Source organism: Plasmodium sp. gorilla clade G2 (assembly GCF_900097015.1).
Source record: "Plasmodium sp. gorilla clade G2 genome assembly, chromosome: 11".
NCBI classification, from domain to species: Eukaryota; Apicomplexa; class Aconoidasida; order Haemosporida; family Plasmodiidae; genus Plasmodium; species Plasmodium adleri (nom. inval.).
In genome coordinates this window covers 6,284-24,591 of record NC_041703.1, presented here as the reverse complement: position 1 = coordinate 24,591, position 18,308 = coordinate 6,284, and the positions used below count along the sequence as shown (strand labels likewise).

Sequence of the window (18,308 nt, the reverse complement as noted above, 5' to 3'; positions counted from 1 at the left end):
AATTACAATACAATAAATATAAAAATTTGTAATTAAAATAAAAATTGTTTTTGAAAAAAGGATATTATAAACAAAATAAAATATTATAGTTATTAGAATATTTGTGGATATTCTTGGAACTTATAGCACAATAATCATTATATAATTTAGAATTTATTTTAATAATATTATATATATATAAACACTTTATATACTATTTAAGAATTTATTGATATATTAATTGTATGATTACTAATGGTTAGGATATAATTATATATTTTAATAATTATATTACTTATTATATATATTCAAAATAAAAAATATACATTTTTATATAATATAATAAATATAATAAAAATAGTGTTTTTAAGATATTTTTATTTAATAATAATAAAAAAAACGTTTTCTATATTATTTCTAAAATCCTAACAATTTTCTATAATAATCTTAAATATAAAATAAAATACATATATAACGTAACAAATATATTATACATAATGATAAACACTATGTTGTTCTATAATAAAAAATAACATTCTTCAGAATTATTTGTAATGAAAATCACAGAAACACTTTTTCGTAAACGAATAATTCTGTGATCACATCTTCCATATTAGTTACAGATATAATTAAATAATTATATATATTCAATATGAATATATTATGATTAAATCTAATTCTATACTAATTATATAGAATTATATATATGAAGTGGTAATTTATAGTCATTATTATAATAAATAAACATTAAATATATTAATATAGGAAAGAAAAATAGATATATGATATACATATCAAAATAGTTTATATTATTTACTTAATATGAATTATTTCTAATAATGCTAGTGAAACATAGATAAATACCTAATAATTCCATATTATTCTCATGATAAATGTGTGATATCTTTAGGTATATGCTCATTTTAATATCAAATAATTATTTATTGTTAAAATGATCTATGTTTTTTCATACGTTATGATTCATTTGATTATATTATTAAATGATAAAATGATCCTTTTAACGAAAAATATAGAACTATATTTTTTTTCTGCTCTTTAACGAATAATAATTTTAAAAAAATATAAAAAAATAGGTACCATAATAGAAAATAAATCGTAATTGATTATCAATTTGTTTGTAAACCCCACCATCTAGACCTATATATATAACTTGGTGGAACTATCATTAATCCTTTAAATGTTTTTTTTTTATATGATATAGATAATTATTAATATATATATATATATAATAAAAGTACCACAACATATTATAATATGTATGTGAAACATATTTATACGTAATTTCTTTTACTAATTTTGTATGATGGTAGAAATGTCATATAAAGATAATAATAATAACGTAAGATACATATTATGAAACTGGTGATTTGTAGTTAGAAAGAACCTATTAAGAATACGTTAAATTTTTAATAATTAAATGAACGGGGAACACAATAATATAAAAAAATTAAAAATGAAAGGATTAATATTATTTTTCTAAACGGTTTTGTGTTATTTCATTTCATTTTATTTTATTTTATTTCATTTTATTTTATTTTATTTCATTTTATTTTGTTGTTCTAATATATTATTTATATGGAAAAGAGATTATGGAATATGAAAATACATATGTTAATTATATATATTTATCATATTTCTTAGTATTTTATTCCAATTCGTACTAGAAATACAAGGAACACAATATAACAATTACATGTAATATAGGAAATATAACAAATACATGAAATAAATTAAAAAAAAAGAAAAATATTTTTTATTTAAATATAATAATACTCTTTGTGTTCCTCGTAATTGTCATTCTTGTTTTTCTTGTTCTTTATTTTTATTATTTTTATTATTTTTATTATTATTATTATTTTATTTTTTTTTTTTTTAAGTTTCTCATTATTTATAATTATTTATTTATTGATATATAATTAATATATTCTATGCTATGAATATATAATTGTTAAATATTACCTTAATAAAAGCATACGGTATATATATCCATTTCTATAATTGTTTTATATTGAAAAAAAAGAATATTATTTTATTAATTTATCTACAACATATACTACATATATATAATTTTTTTTTGATAGATTGGTTATATATATTTATTAACATATTCATATATAAATGTTTTTTTTGAAAGCTATATCCTTAAATAAATTTTATATATATTTTACGATTTATATTTTATTATGTTTTTTTTTTTTTTTTTTTTTTTTTATTATTATATAATACGCATACTTATATTAAAACTATTCTTTAATAAAATTATATATTTTTATTAATATATATATATATATATATATTTATGTTTTTAAAAAGTATTATCCAAACCATTTTTATGATTTAAGGATGCGTATTCCTTAATATATATTTATGTTTTAGTGATATGTATATATTAATACATTTTTATGTTTTATTAATATTTATTCCGCAATATTTTTTTATATTTTATGAATTTTTATTTTCTATATATATATATTTTTATTAATATGTATGTTTTATTATTTAATTTTTTTTTTTTTTTTTACAATAATGTTATGTTTATATATAAGAAAAAGTATATTATATTGTATTCCTAATTATTAGTTTCATGAAAATAATAATATATGTATATATATTTTCTCTTATTTTTATTATATATATTGTTTTTTGATAATAATATTATTTTTGAAAAAATGTTTCATATAAAGAAAAAAAATGTTAAATAAAATATACTAATTGTCATGAAATAATAGTGATAAAATAATGGCTTACAATATAGTGCTTTCAAATATAATGGAGATAAAATAACTGCATGAAATAATATTAATAAAAAATAATAATATAATAATGGCAAATAAATACTTCCATAAAAAAATGAATAAAATTAATTTAAATAAGGGATAAATAAATGATTTCAGTATTTGCGGATATGTAATATTTTTTTGTTTTATTTTTGCTATATTTACAATGATGCAAATTGTTAGAATATATATTTGGGAGGCATTATGGGAGGAACAGAATCTGCACATCGTTCTCGCGTATTCGAGGAATACAAGGTCGTTTTGCCAAATGATGCAGATGTGTGGGATTATTCTCAATACATTTCCTTTTTGAAGAAGGAAATTAAGGAAAAAAAATGGAAAGATAATAAATATAGAACGTTGTATGAAAAAAAAAAAACTTGGAAAGTACAAAAAGATGAAGTAGATGAAATATGTGCTTGGGAAGAAATACAAAAAGAAATATTTCAAGCAGTTATGGAAAAATATTCATATACGCCTTATAAATGGGAAGATGAAGCGAAAGGACTAATAGAAAAAGAACGTAATCAGCATTTTAATAAAGAAACATGTGATAAATTTAATCATACATTAAACGAAGAAAGTGGAATTATTAAGGACGTTCAAAATAAAGAATGTAATTTACATACTGCAGATGGTTTATGTATACCTGTAAGACGATCGAACTTTCGGTTCGACACTATAAGTAATAATATTAGAAAAATAATGTCAGTGAATACAGAAAAAGATGAAAATAAACAACAGCGATCAATACTTGCTGTAACATCTGCTATAGGAACACTTACACAACAATTAAATCGTAATATTGTATCGTTAAAAATGGAATACCAAGATAATAAAGATTTGTGTAAAATTTTCAGACGAACATATGCCGATTACAAAGATATAATTGAAGGTAATGATATAGTAGATAATAAAACATCTAAAGGTTTTCAATGTTTATTGAAGGAAACAAAGAAACACCTTACAGAACCTAATACTGCTTCGTCGTTACTTGACCAACATTTTAAAAAAACAGTAGAAGAACAATTAGATCTACATTATATCGATTCTGGTGATGATAAAAAATCAAAATGCAACTTAGATGATATTGCTTATACGGGAAAACCTCAATGTTTACGTTTTTTGGAAGAATGGTTTGAGGATTACTCAAAAGAAAAGGAGCGGTTCGAAAAAAGTATAAACGAAATATGTATTGAAGGAAAAACCAAAGAAGTGATATTATTTAGTGGAATAAAATACAAAATACCTTGTGAGAAATACTGTAAAGAGTATCAGAACATATTGAATAAGGGAAAAATGTGTTATAATAAATATATTACTGAATGTAAAAAAAATTTGGAAAAGCACTCAAAATATAGAGATGAAACGTTATATCAAGCAGAAGTGGAAAGAATTCAAAGAGAAACAAAAGAGAAATATAAATGTAGTGACGATGATTGTGGAAAAGATGGAAAGAAAACATTAGATGCATTTTTTAACGCTAAAAAACTTTCTACAAATAAAATATATTGTTGTGGATGTATTAATAATACTACAGATATATACAAGGTATTTGGAAATAATGATAATGAATCTAGTTATATTGATGCTATGTTAAATAAATTAAGTATATGTGCACCAAGAGATATCACATTAGATGAAGTTAAAGACGGTAAAATCATGAGTAAGGGACAATTCACAGATATATGTAGTATAAATTATGGTAATTCTAATTTGTCAGGTACAGGAACATGTAGTAGTATTCCATGTAATCGATATTACCTAAAAGAAAAATATTGGATATGTGATTCTACAAAAAATAATTCCGAAGCGTATTTAAAAAATGAATGGAGTGATGCAGCAAAAAGTGCCTGTTTACCTCCAAGAACACAAAGGTTATGTCTAGGAAGAATATATTCTAATAAATGCACAATAGATAATATTGAAAATATTGATACTAATGATAAATTATTGACTGAATTAATTATTGCAGCAAAATATGAAGGTACACAATTACGTAACAAATATATAACTCATGATACAAATAATAATAGAAATATGGATGAAAAAATAAAAAGATTATGCAATGCTGCAAAATATAGTTTTGCAGATCTAGGAGATATAGTAAAAGGAACAAGTATATGGGAAAATAATGATATGCGTTCAATGGAAAAAAATTTAAGAATAATATTTGGGAAAATATATCAGAATATAGGTGCATGGAATCAAGACAAATATAAAGATACAGATAAAGATGGAACATATAAGAAATTGCGTGAAGTGTGGTGGAACACTAATAGAGAATATATATGGAAAGCGTTAGTTTGTGGTATCAACAGTTTGTCTGTAAATAACCAGATTTCATGTATATCAGAGGAAGAACCACCAAATATCGATTATATGCCACAATTTTTACGGTGGCTAACCGAATGGACGAGCGAATTCTGTGAAAAACGTACTAAAATGTTGAATGTTTTAGATAAAAAATGTGAATTATGTAAAGATGTAATAGATGGGGGATATTGTGTACGTGGAAAATGTACGTCTAATGAATGTCAAGATAAATGCCAAGAATATACAAAATGGATAAAAGGGGAATATATTACATTCTTGAAGCAGAAAAACAAATTTCAAAATGTTATAAAAAAGGATAAAGTATACAAACAATTTGGAAAAAATGATAATATATCTTCATTTTTATCAGACCAATTAAAAAAAGGAACATGTAATGGTATACATAAATTTGATAACAATGATGCATTTAGGAAGGTTCCACATGATTGCAATTGTAATACAAGTTTAGGAAGTGTTGATCCTAATGATAATAAATGTATAAATCCAAAATCACCAAACGTTTGTGGTGAAATCAATAGCAGAGTAATTGACGATCCCATGTCTAGTGCAAAATGTTCAGGAATGGAGTCAGACAAGGACATGAAATGGAGAAATAATAATACTCCTGACGGAGATAATGTTGAAGGACGAATTTTTAAACCATACAAAAATATACCTAAAGGTGTTGAAATTTCTCCCAGAAGATATAATTTATGTATGGCAAAATTAAATGAATTGGCAAAAGACGAACGTAAATGGAAAGAAGAGGAATTAAAACAAGCACTTTTACAGGATGCTGCGAACGAATCTTATAATATATCGAAATATTTAAAATCTGGAGCTCACGAACAATATAAGGTAGCTGCTAACAATGCTTTGAAATATAGTTTTTTAGATTATAAAAATATAATTGAAGGAACCGATCTGATAGAAAATCATATCGATAATGGAATAAATAATATGCTAAACAAAATTATTGGAAAAAATGGAGATCCTACTGGAAATCGAAAAACTTGGTGGAATAAAAATAAAGATTGTGTCCGTCAAGCAATGTTGTGCGGTTATCAGGAAGGGCATAAGGATAGTGGTCCTCCAAACGATCAATTATTACCCTATGATGTTGATACACCACAATTTCTATATTGGGTACAAGAATGGTATGAAGATTTTTGTAGTAAAAGAAAACAAATGAATAAAAGTGTTGAAAAAGTATGCAAGGATAATAATAAAAATATTATAAATTATGAATGTAATAAATGTATTGAAGAATGTAATAAATATAAAGAATTTTTAGCTATTAAAAAAGGTGAATGGGAAAATCAAAAAAAATATTATGACCAACATCATAAGAGTGAAAACAAAAAAAGTCTTGAACAATATTTAAAATCTAAAAGTCCTGGTTTGGAAGGATGCAACATAAATTTGGACAATTTGGATTTTGATATCATATTTGCTAAAACATATGGAGATAATGAATCGTACTGCGCATGTGAAAAATATAAGCCGGATATATATAACAAACATTCTAATCAGGATAATTGTAAAGGACTTTTAGGCGTTCATAAAACAGGTTTTAATTGGATGGAGACGGGGCAATCTGATTATTTTCCAAAATTAGTTAAGGGTGTTCATACATCTCCACGACGAAGAAGATTGTGCATACAAGATTTAGATAAGATGGAACTAATGAATAAAAATATTATTGACAAAAAAAATATTCTTCGAGAAAAACTTCTGGAACTCGCAGCTATAGAAGGATATAATATAGGGAAATATTATAAAGAAAAAACAAATGATACCAATTCCACAAAATATACCTATAGTGTAAAAGAGTGTAATGCACTTAAATATAGTTTTTATGATTTTAAAAATATAATTGTAGGTACAGATTTCTTAGAACGAAAATGGAAGGATATTGAATTAACGGAAACCGAAAAAAAATTACACATTGTTTTCAGTACTAAGAACAAACCTAACAACATAGATACAGAAAACATGGCAAAAAATAGAACTGAGTTTTGGGATAAAAATAAAAAATGTTTTTGGAATGCTATGTTATGTGGGTACAAAAAAGGAATAGATGAAGATAATTTACCTGATGGTTGTAATCCATATAAATTCTCTTCCGAGGAAAATACACCTCAATTTTTGCTATGGTTAAACGAATGGTCCGAAGATTTTTATCAACAACGACAAAAACAAATTGAAGAATTGAGAAATACGTGCGAAGAATGCAGAATGAACAGTGACCAAAACGAACCTAATCATACACAAAAATGTAAACCTAAAAATGAATGCAAAACATGTCAAGTAAAATGTACACAATATAAAGAATGGATAGAAAAATGGAAAGATCAATGGGGACATTTAAAAAAATATTATGATGAAAAAAATAAAGATAGTACATTTAAAAATTATGTTACGACTGATGATCTTTCTCAGTATGTTGTAAAAAAATTGAAAGATATAGGATGTAGTAATATTAACTCTTTTGATGAAAATGATGCATTTGTAAAATATCCCACTGGATTTCAAAAGGTATGTTCTTGTCAACCTACGGAAACTACCTCATCAGATCCTACCAATCACGAAAATAATTGTGATGACAATTTTAAATCTCAGTGGAATTGCGACGACAGAACTAGACCTACCATAAATACAAAGATGTGTATTAGGGAAAATGATAGTACAGCTAGTAATAGTGGTAGTGATGGTGATATGTTATTCTTTAATAGTTTTACACAATGGTTAGATGAAATGTCGTATAATATGAAGGAAAATACTAATATCTTATCCCAAACATGTAATAGAAAAATTATTGGGGGAAACGTTAAAGGAAAATGTAAAGAATGTCAAAAAAACTGTAAATGTTATGAAGAATGGAAAAAAAAAATCGAGGATCAATGGAAAAAACAAAAAACATATTTTGATAAAGAAAAGAAAAAACCAGACAGTACAATGAGTGGTATTGAACTTAACGAATTTTTACACGCATATTGTTGGACAAAAGATGAAAATCGCAAAGAAAACGAATGTTCCCCAAGGGATACACAAAGCACTATTATTGATGAAAAATTAGAAGAGACGGATATAAATAATAAGAATGTATGCGGTATATGTCCTGATGAAGATACAAAAAACAAAGATAGGGCAGAAGAAAATTGTGATGATACTAAATTCGTCATTTCAGGTGCAACTTGTCAGGTTAAAAAATATGATAATATAGAAAATGGTGGAAAAAATAATAAAGATTGGAAAGAAGCAACAAATGGTGATACAAAAATTGATAATATTTATGTCCCACCACGAAGACAACAGTTATGTATATCATATCTTTCAAAAAATAATAATATTGATATTGAAGAAAATTTGAAAAAATATTTAAAAACCTCTATTATGAATGAAATAAAACGATTACTGGAATACTACAAACCAAAAAAAGCGAATGCTAAACCTGTAAATAGCGATAATAACAAAATAGACGAAAATGGCTTACCTATGGGATTTTGTAAAGCTGTGGAACGAAGTTTTGCCGATATAGGAGATTTCGTTAAAGGTACAAATTTGGATTATGAAGGAAACCATTCTCCAAAAGTTAAAACCTTATTAGATGCATTTTTTAAGGGAAAAAATGAAATATATCGTAGAAATTGGTGGGAACAAAATAAACGACAATTGTGGAAAGCAGTGAAATGTGGGATAAAAGAGGCAAAAAGTGGTAACAATGGTTTGGATTGCCCTCAAAATATTGATTTTGATCGTCGCGACCAGTTTTTAAGATGGTTCGAGGAATGGGGAGAATACATATGCATAGAACATACAAAAAATTTAAAGGAGTTGTTGAGTGAGTGTAGTAATTGTGAGAATGGTATATATTGTGGTAATAATAGTGCTTCTGGTAGTAGAGGCACAAAAACATGTGATAGCGGAAAATGTACAACTGCTTGTGGAAAATATAAAGCATGGATAAAAAAACGACGAGATCAATGGACAAAATTGTCAACGAAATATAATGAAGAAAAATCACAATATAATGATGATGATGAGGCAACGTTTTGGGCAAAACATATGATTCCATCTATATATTTGAAATTTTTTAATATTGATACATGTTCTAAAACGTTCTTTAACAAACTTTTTTATAAGGATTTCGATTATGGAGATCAACAGAAATTATGCGAATGCGATAAAAAGAAACATAAAATGCAAAACCCTGATGAAACCGATATACCTGCACCGGATGATATAACATCTAAACCTTGTGACGTTAAAAATGAGATATCTAGTTGTCATGAAAAAAAATTTGACGATGTGCTATGGACATCACGATATATAAGACCACAAAAAGACGGAAGTCCTATGTTTGGTGTATACGCCCCTCCTCGACGTCAAAAACTATGTGTTGGAAACATATGGCAACATGCAACCGACAGAGCCACTTTATTGAACGAATTGATGCTTGCAGCAAAAAAGGAAGGAGAATTTCTAAAGAAATATTATGATCAAAAAAGTGGAAGTAAAGGTAGTAGTGGCAATAATTCCGCCGAATTGTGTAAAGCTATCACACGAAGTTTTTATGATTTGAGAGATATAATTAAAGGTATTGATTTGAGAAGAGGAGAGATAGTTACGGCAACGGAAAAAAAAATACACGAAATATTTAAAAAAGAACTCAATGGTAGTAGTAGTGGCAGTACACCTAGTGAAGAAAAAATATTGGAAGAACGCAAAACATGGTGGAATCAAAATAAAGAAAATGTTTGGAAAGCTATGACTTGTGACCAAACATGTGGTACCCCTTCCCCTAGTGATACCACTCCACAATTTTTACGTTGGTATGAAGAATGGTACGAAGATTTTTGTAAAAACCGACAAAAATTATTAGGTAATATACAAACAGCATGTAGTGGGAAAAAAGCCACTGAACCATGTACAGATAATAAAGAATGTGAAACTGCTTGCTCAAAATATAGTAATTGGCTCGCACCTAAACAATTTGAGTGGAGAGCACAAACACAAAATTACCAAAGGAAAAAACTTAATGAACATCAGCAAGAACCTGAGTTCCAAAATGTTACAAAAGGTAAAAATAAACTAGAAGAGTATTTAGAAGACATGTATGGTAGTAATAATGGTTCATGTAAGGATTTGCATGTACAAAAAATGGACGAAATTGTTGTAAAAAATGATAAGGAATATAAAGAAATGTACGAACCGTTATGTAGTAGATGTCGAATGAAAAAACTAATTGATAAAGTAAATGAAAAAAAAAAAAAAAAAAATAAAACTCCTCCTTCCCCTGCTTCAACTATAGAAAATATATGTAAAAATGGAAATGGTGTGAATTGTAAAAACGTGACGAATACCGGTCTAATAAAGGTTCCTTTTAATCCTCATGACAAAGATCCAAAAAAAAATAAAGAAAACGATACTATAGATTGTGGAGGTATACCTAGTGATACCAATGATATTGAATGGGTAGGAAAGGATCATTATAAGTGGTTACCGAATTTGGACAAAAATATCTATGTTTCACCTCGACGACGAAAACTATGTTCTCATGGTCTAGATAAATTAAACATTGTCGGTGAACTAAAAACACAGTTACTAAAAGTTGCAGCAAACGATGCATATAATGTAGGTATTAAATATAATAACTATAAAAACCATTATGGAGTAAAACCTTGTAGAGCGTTACAATATAGTTTTAATGATTATAAACATATAATTCTAGGTACGGATAATTTAGAACCTCCAAATAATGGGACAGAAACAAATATGAAAAAACTATTTGCAGCTGCGCATGGTGACAAAGCAAATGCCGGCCAACCTGATAGTCCGCAACGTCAAAAATGGTGGAAAGAAAACAAAAAATGCGTTTGGGACGTTATGGTTTGTGGTTACAAAAAAGGAAAAGAAGAAGCAAACAAAAATAACCACACTGGAAATAATATCCCAGAATTAACTACAGAAGAAGGAGGAGGTACTAATGGTAAATGTGAAATTCCAGATGATGTAGATAATTCGGACCAGTTTTTATCTTGGTTGCGCGAATGGTACGAAGATTTTTGTCATATACGAACGAAATTGAAAGCAGAGGTGGAAAACTCTTGTAATATTGAAAAAGACACTTTTAACTGTAAAAAATGCAATGAAGCATGCAAAAAATATCAAGAGTATATGAAAAATAAAGGAACACAATGGAAAGGGCAAGAAATATATTATAGTGAACAACACAAAAAATCAAGGGCAACCGGAAGAGGATATAGTGAAAAAGATTCTAAGGATTACATGATAGATAAATTTAATAATATTGGTAGTTGTAGTGATACAGAAGTAAAAACAAATATAGAAATGTTAAATACACAGCCCTATTATGATGTAGACTCACATTGCAGGTGCAAAAATTTTATTGAAGATAATAAATATAAAGAAATTTCGGGTAAAAATAATTGCAAGGGGCTAAAAATGGTCGCAGAAGATACAACTACAGGAGCTGGGATTAAATGGAAACACTATGATGGGAAAAAAGAAAATAACTATTTGAAGCATTTGCCTCAGGAAGTGCATTTCTCTTCACGTAGAGAAAATATTTGTTTTAAAGATCTTGACAACACATGGAATAATGTTAAGAGTAAAGAGGAATTGAGAAAACAATTGATGAAAGTTGCAGCAACTGAAGGGTACAATTTAGGTGAATATTATAAAGAAAAGAAAGAAAACGAAAATGATGAACAAAAATCAAAAAAATATTCTTATGATGTAGCACCATGTAATGCTATGAATTATAGTTTTTATGATTTCAGAGATATAATTCTGGGATATGATAACTTAGAACCACCATCAAATGGAACAGAAAAAAATTTGAAAAATATATTTGGAGGTATCACAGGTGGTGGCCAACCTGGTAGTGAGGATCGCAAAAAGTGGTGGGAATCCAATAAAGAATGTGTATGGGATTCTATGAAATGTGGTTACAAAAAGGGATATGGTACAGACATACAAAATTGTGATAAAATACCTGAAGATAAACATATAGGAATAAATAGAGAAGACGGCACGAATTTCCAGTTTTTACGATGGTTCACTGAATGGGGAGAAGATTTTTGCAAGAAAAAAAAGAAGAAGGAGGCCAAATTGGTACAGGAGTGTAGTGGTTATGAGTGTACAAATAATAATGGAAACAAAGAACAATGTAAAAATGCATGTGATAAATACAAACAATTTATTGAGGAATGGAAACCTCAATATTTAAAACAAAGCGAAAAATATTATAAGGATAGATCAAACAATAAGTATGAAGGTAATCATTCTGTTAAAGATGATGTTAATTCTTCACCACAAGCTTATGAATATTTAGAAAAAACGTTAAGTAAAATTTGCAAAAATGGTGATTGTAAATGTATGAATGAAGAATCGAAGACTACTTCCTCAAAACATTCACAAATTGGTACGGGTGTCATTAAAGATGAAAAACATGATGATCATATGCCCGAATCATTAGATCCACTACCAAGTGGGTACGATAGGATATGTGATTGTGCTAATCCTGACACTAAACCTACACCTGCACCTTCTCCTGGAGGAGGTATTAGTGGTGGTGGTAGTAGTGCAGGTACCAAACCTGATGGAACACCACAACCCCAACCACAACCATCTATGCCTTCACCATCAGGAAAGAAGTATGATGAAGAAAACGGAAAGAAGCAAGTTTCACAGGAAGAGAAAAAATATATTCCTACACCTAAACATATTTTAAATTGTGTGGATGAAGCAGCATACTATGTAGGGAAAGAGACAGAAAATGATTTAGATGATGTAAAAAGTAAATTGAAGGGATCAGAAAAGCACGGTATATATACATCACAACAAGATGGTTGGAATAACGGTAGTAGTTGTAAAATCATTGACACTAATACATGGAAAAATGATACGTGTGATGTAAACGGAAATCCTTTTGATACAAAAGAATGGGAATGTAACAAAAAAGAAATTAATGTGGGAAACCAAGATATATGTCTGCCTCCTAGAAGACATTATATGTGTACAACAAAATTAGAAAATTTAGATACATCAAAAACAACTTTAGAAGAACTGTTCAAAAAAGTTTTACTTACTGCAGCAAATGAAGGAAAACATTTAAAAGACAAATGGGAAAAAACTGAAGGTAGTCAAAAAAAAGGTGGAAGAATCAAAATAAAAAGGCATGAATTATGTGATGCTATGAAGTACAGTTTTGCCGACATTGGTGACATTATCCGTGGGAAAGACATATGGAGTAAAAATGAGGATATGTCTAGGTTGGAACAACACTTGGAAAAAATATTTGAGAAAATACAACAAAATCTTCCTAGTGGTAACAAATATGCTAGTGGTAAAGATGAAACCCCTAAATACTCGAAATTACGTTCGCACTGGTGGACTGCTAACCGCGATCAAGTATGGAAAGCTATGACATGTTCTGCGGCAGATGAATTTCAAGTCTTTAAAAAACTCAAAGGTGAAGCATCCAACCCATTAACTCAAATAGTAAATAGATGTGGACATGAGAACGATCCTCCTTACGATGATTATATTCCTCAAAGGTTTCGTTGGATAAAAGAATGGAGTGAAAATTATTGCAATACTCGAAAAAAACATTTGGACGATTTGAAAAAAGAATGTGGGGATTGCTATAGGAACGATACTGCATGTTTAAAGAACAAAAACGCGAAATTTTGTTCAAAGTGTCAGGAACAATGTGAATCGTATACTGAAATGGTAGAAAAATGGAAAACTCAATGGAAGGAACAAGAAGAAACTTATAATAAATTATATTTTAACAGAAAACTCGATAAAAATTATGATGAAAATCATAAAATGTTTATTGAAAAAATGAATGAAAAATGCAAATCTCATGCCATAAGTGCAGATATATTTATTGAAGAAGCTAGTAATTGTACAAATATTACATTTGAACAACCAAAACCTAATCCACCAGGTCAATCTGTTAGTACAGCTTCATCATATGCATTTGAATTGCCACCTAAAGGATATGATGTTCTTTGTGGTACAAGCTATAGAAAATCATGTTTGAAATTAAAAAGATCAATCCATAATAGTACATGTTGTAAAAAGAATAATCTATGTGGAAGTGAAGCTATGTGGAAAAAAATTCCTCGTCATAATATTTATGTACCACCACGAACGCAACAATTATGTTTAAAACCAACAGAAACTTCGGAAATAACAAAGACAACAAAACATAATATTGCACAATATTTATTTTCTAAAGAAATGCAGGAATCGGCATACAATGAAGCAAAATTACTTTATGAATACTATTCAAGAGACGGTAAAGAAAACATATATTCAAAGAATGGAGCAATAACGGACGAGGAAATTAAAAAACATACACTTGAAGCAATGAAAAGAAGTTATGCGGATTATGGTGATTTAATCAAAGGAACAACAAAATATCATCATAATGGTATGAATTCTAAAATAAATATACTATCAAGAACATTGGGATATGTAGGATCCCCAAAAAAAACACGTGTACATTTATGGAATAAACATAAATCCGATATTTGGCATGCTATGATATGTGGATATAATGATGCAAATCCAAATAATTTACTTGATAATGAAGATATAATGTGCAAATTGCCTGATTCTGATACTGAAGAGGAATTTTTACGTTGGTTTACTGAATGGACAGAAGATTTTTGTTCTCAATATGAGAAAAACATAAATCTATTAAATGCAAAATGCTCTTCTAATAATTGTGATAAAGCTGATAATAACTTAATCGAATGTCAAGAAATCTGTTCTAAACATAAAGCATGGATTATCCAAAAAAAAGAAGAATACTACAATCAGAAGCATAGATATAATATTGAATACAAATCAGTAAATGGAGAAAAAGGAAATACTTTTGAATTTCTCAAAAATAAATGTAAACAAAAATGTGGATGTATAAGTGGAAAGGCAAATAATAATGATATCGATAAAGTTTTTGAGGAATATCCTGAAGAACATAAAACGAAATGTCAATGTTCACCTGATCCATTGAATAAATGTCCCCTTCATAATACAAATAATGCAATTTGTAAACGTTTTGAAGGTGTTGATCATTGTTCTAAGTCCACATATGATAACACACCTTCTCAATGGGGTAATGCACTTATAAAATATAATAGTGGTCATAATGAAGGTGTGTTACTTCCTCCTAGAAGAAGACATTTATGTTTAGAACCTTTTAGAGGAAAAACGTATAAAAATAAACAAGAGGATGTTTTTAAAAAGGATTTACTGGATGCTGTTTTTAGTGAAGGAATATTATTAGGAAAGAAATATCCTAATGATAATAATCAAGCATTACAAGCAATGAAATATAGTTTTGCTGATTATGGGGATATAATTAAGGGTACGGATATGGTCGATATTACGACATCTACAAGTATAAAAACAGAATTACAAAATATACTTAAAAAACAACAAAGTACTGCACAAAAAAGTAGTAGCTCTATTCTACCTAAAGATGTTAATGAATGGTGGAAACAAAATAAAACACACGTATGGCATGCTATGTTATGTGGGTACAAAGACGCTGGAGGTTCAATTACAAAAGAAGATTGTGACTTACCTGATGATACTATACCTCAATTTTTGAGATGGTTAACTGAATGGGGAAGACAAGCATGTCAGGAAAAAATAAAAAATGCACGACATGTAAAGAATGAATGTGCAAAATATATTCATTATAAAGATACATATAAAGATAAAGGAAAGGAAAATGATCTTGCTAAAAATCAATGTAAGGATGCAACAGACAAATACGAACAATGGATTAAAGATAAAAGTAACGTATGGGAAGGATTGAACAAAAAATATGAAAAAGATAAAAATAACTTTGGTAATGGTTATTCTCCAACAACGGCCAGACGTTACCTGAAGAGAAATTGTCCTGAATGTACTTGCGCATTTGAACATTTGGAAGATAAGCTTCAATTAAATACACAATCAGATGATGATTCAATAAATAAATCAATTAATAGAGCAAAAATGGATTTACCTGATGGAGGGTGGGGTATTTATTTGGATGATTGGAAATCTCCTACATGGAATACATTACAATGGCCACCTATTGCTTTTCCTGAAATTTCATGGAAATGGATTCCTTCAATTGAGACAGTTCTTCAAAATGTATCAGATCAAATAACCAAAGGTGCAGAATCCCTTGAAACTGTAATATCTACTGTTAAATATTCTAGTAAAAAAACTATAGAAGATGCTAAAACTGTTCTGGATAAAGCACATGAAATAGGAAAGTTAATAATAGATATACTCGAGAATATACAAGAAAAAGAACATACACCCAAAACAAAACCCACAGAACCTCCTCCACCAGGAACACCCCCACAAAATGATCAATCAGATATCACCAATAACATATTATCTTCCACTGTCCCCGTTGGAATAAGTTTTGCCCTAGGTTCCATAGCTTTACTATTTTACCTCAAGGTAATTAACACATATATACGTATATATGTGGGTGTGTATGTGTATTTGTATATTTTATGTGTTTTATATATATGTATATATATTTGTTATGTTTGGATATGTTATATATATGTATTAGGTTTTGATATGTTATATATATAAATTTAATATATGTATTTATATTAAAAAAAAAAAAAAAGAAAATTAAAATAAAAAATCAGAAATTTTGTTAAAAAAATAAAAGAAAAAATTTGTTAAAAAAATAAATGAAAAAAATTTCAGTTAAAATAAAAAATGAGAAATTTTGTTAAAAAAATAAAAGAAAAAATTTTTAATAAAAAAAAAAAAGGAGAAAAAAATTTTTATTAAAAAAAAAAAATTAAAAAAAAATTTTATTAAAAAAAAAAAATTATATAAAATTTTTTACAATGAGTACTAAATTGAAATTTAAATAAAAAAAAAATATATATATTAAAGTATATATATATATATATATATATATATACATATATATATACATATATATTTTTGCACCCACATAAATATATACATACCTATACATACATATTTACATTTTTTAGAAAAAACCCAAATATTCTCCTGTGGATTTGGTGCGTGTAATTGATATACCCCAAAACGATTATGGAATCCCTGATAAAACATCGACAAATAGATACATACCTTATAGTCGTTATAAAGGAAAAACATATATATATGTTGAAGGAGAAGAAACGGACGATTATGTACGTGATATGTCTTCTTCTGATATAACTTCATCTTCTGAAAGTGAATATGAAGAGATAGATATAAATGATATATATGGGTATAAATCTCCAAAATATAAAACTTTGATCGAAGTAGTACTAAAACCAACTAAAAGTGGTGAAACATCAAATAGTGGTGATATACCCATCAATAAACTCACTGATGAAGAATGGAATGAATTAAAACAGGATTTTATTTCCCAATATTTACAAAATATACCAAAGGATTTACCTAATAAAAATATTATTGATTATAATATGTATATGGAACCTAATATTATACCCGACAATATGGAAGAAAAACCTTTTATTACATCTATTCAAGATAGAAAATTATATAGTGATGATAATGAAATTATATATAATATTAATTGGAATATACCAAAAAATATTACAACTAATACTGCGACATATAATAGTTTATATAGTGGTATAGATCTAATTAATGATTCGCTAAATAATGATCAACATATTGATATATATGATGAGTTGTTAAAAAGAAAAGAAAACGAATTATTTGGAACAAATCATACGAAAAAAACAAATACCAATAGTTTTGCCAAAAAAACAAATAGCGATCCTGTACTCAACCAACTAGATTTGTTTGATAAATGGTTAGATAGACATAGAGATATGTGTAACGAATGGAATAATAAAGAAGAAATGTTACATAAATTAAAAGATGTATGGAATAAAGAAAATAACCAACATATAATGAATATATCATCAACTCATAATGATATTAATGATGAAGAAACATATAATGTAATAAACACTCACGAAAGTAATGATATAACATTTCTTGAACATCTTGCATCAACATATAATACATCCAACGATCTTCAAACAAACAATTTACGTACAAATATTTATATGGATATACATTATAATGAAAATAATGATATAATAAACGAAGAGGATCAGTTAGAAAATTCGTACAATTCTTCCTGATATGAAAAATATAATA

General features: G+C 27.3%; 1 protein-coding gene across 1 annotated transcript; it reads left to right on the top strand.

The window, feature by feature from the left end:
* Positions 1 to 2,981: 2,981 nt before the first annotated feature.
* On the top strand, positions 2,982 to 18,292 carry PADL01_1100200 (erythrocyte membrane protein 1, PfEMP1, putative; the record flags this gene model as incomplete). The annotated part of the gene is made up of 2 exons (XM_028682453.1): positions 2,982 to 16,598; positions 17,159 to 18,292. The coding sequence occupies 2 exons, from the start codon at positions 2,982 to 2,984 to the stop codon at positions 18,290 to 18,292; spliced, it is 14,751 nt and encodes a 4,916-aa protein (XP_028538729.1).
* Between the last annotated feature and the right edge of the window lie 16 nt (positions 18,293 to 18,308).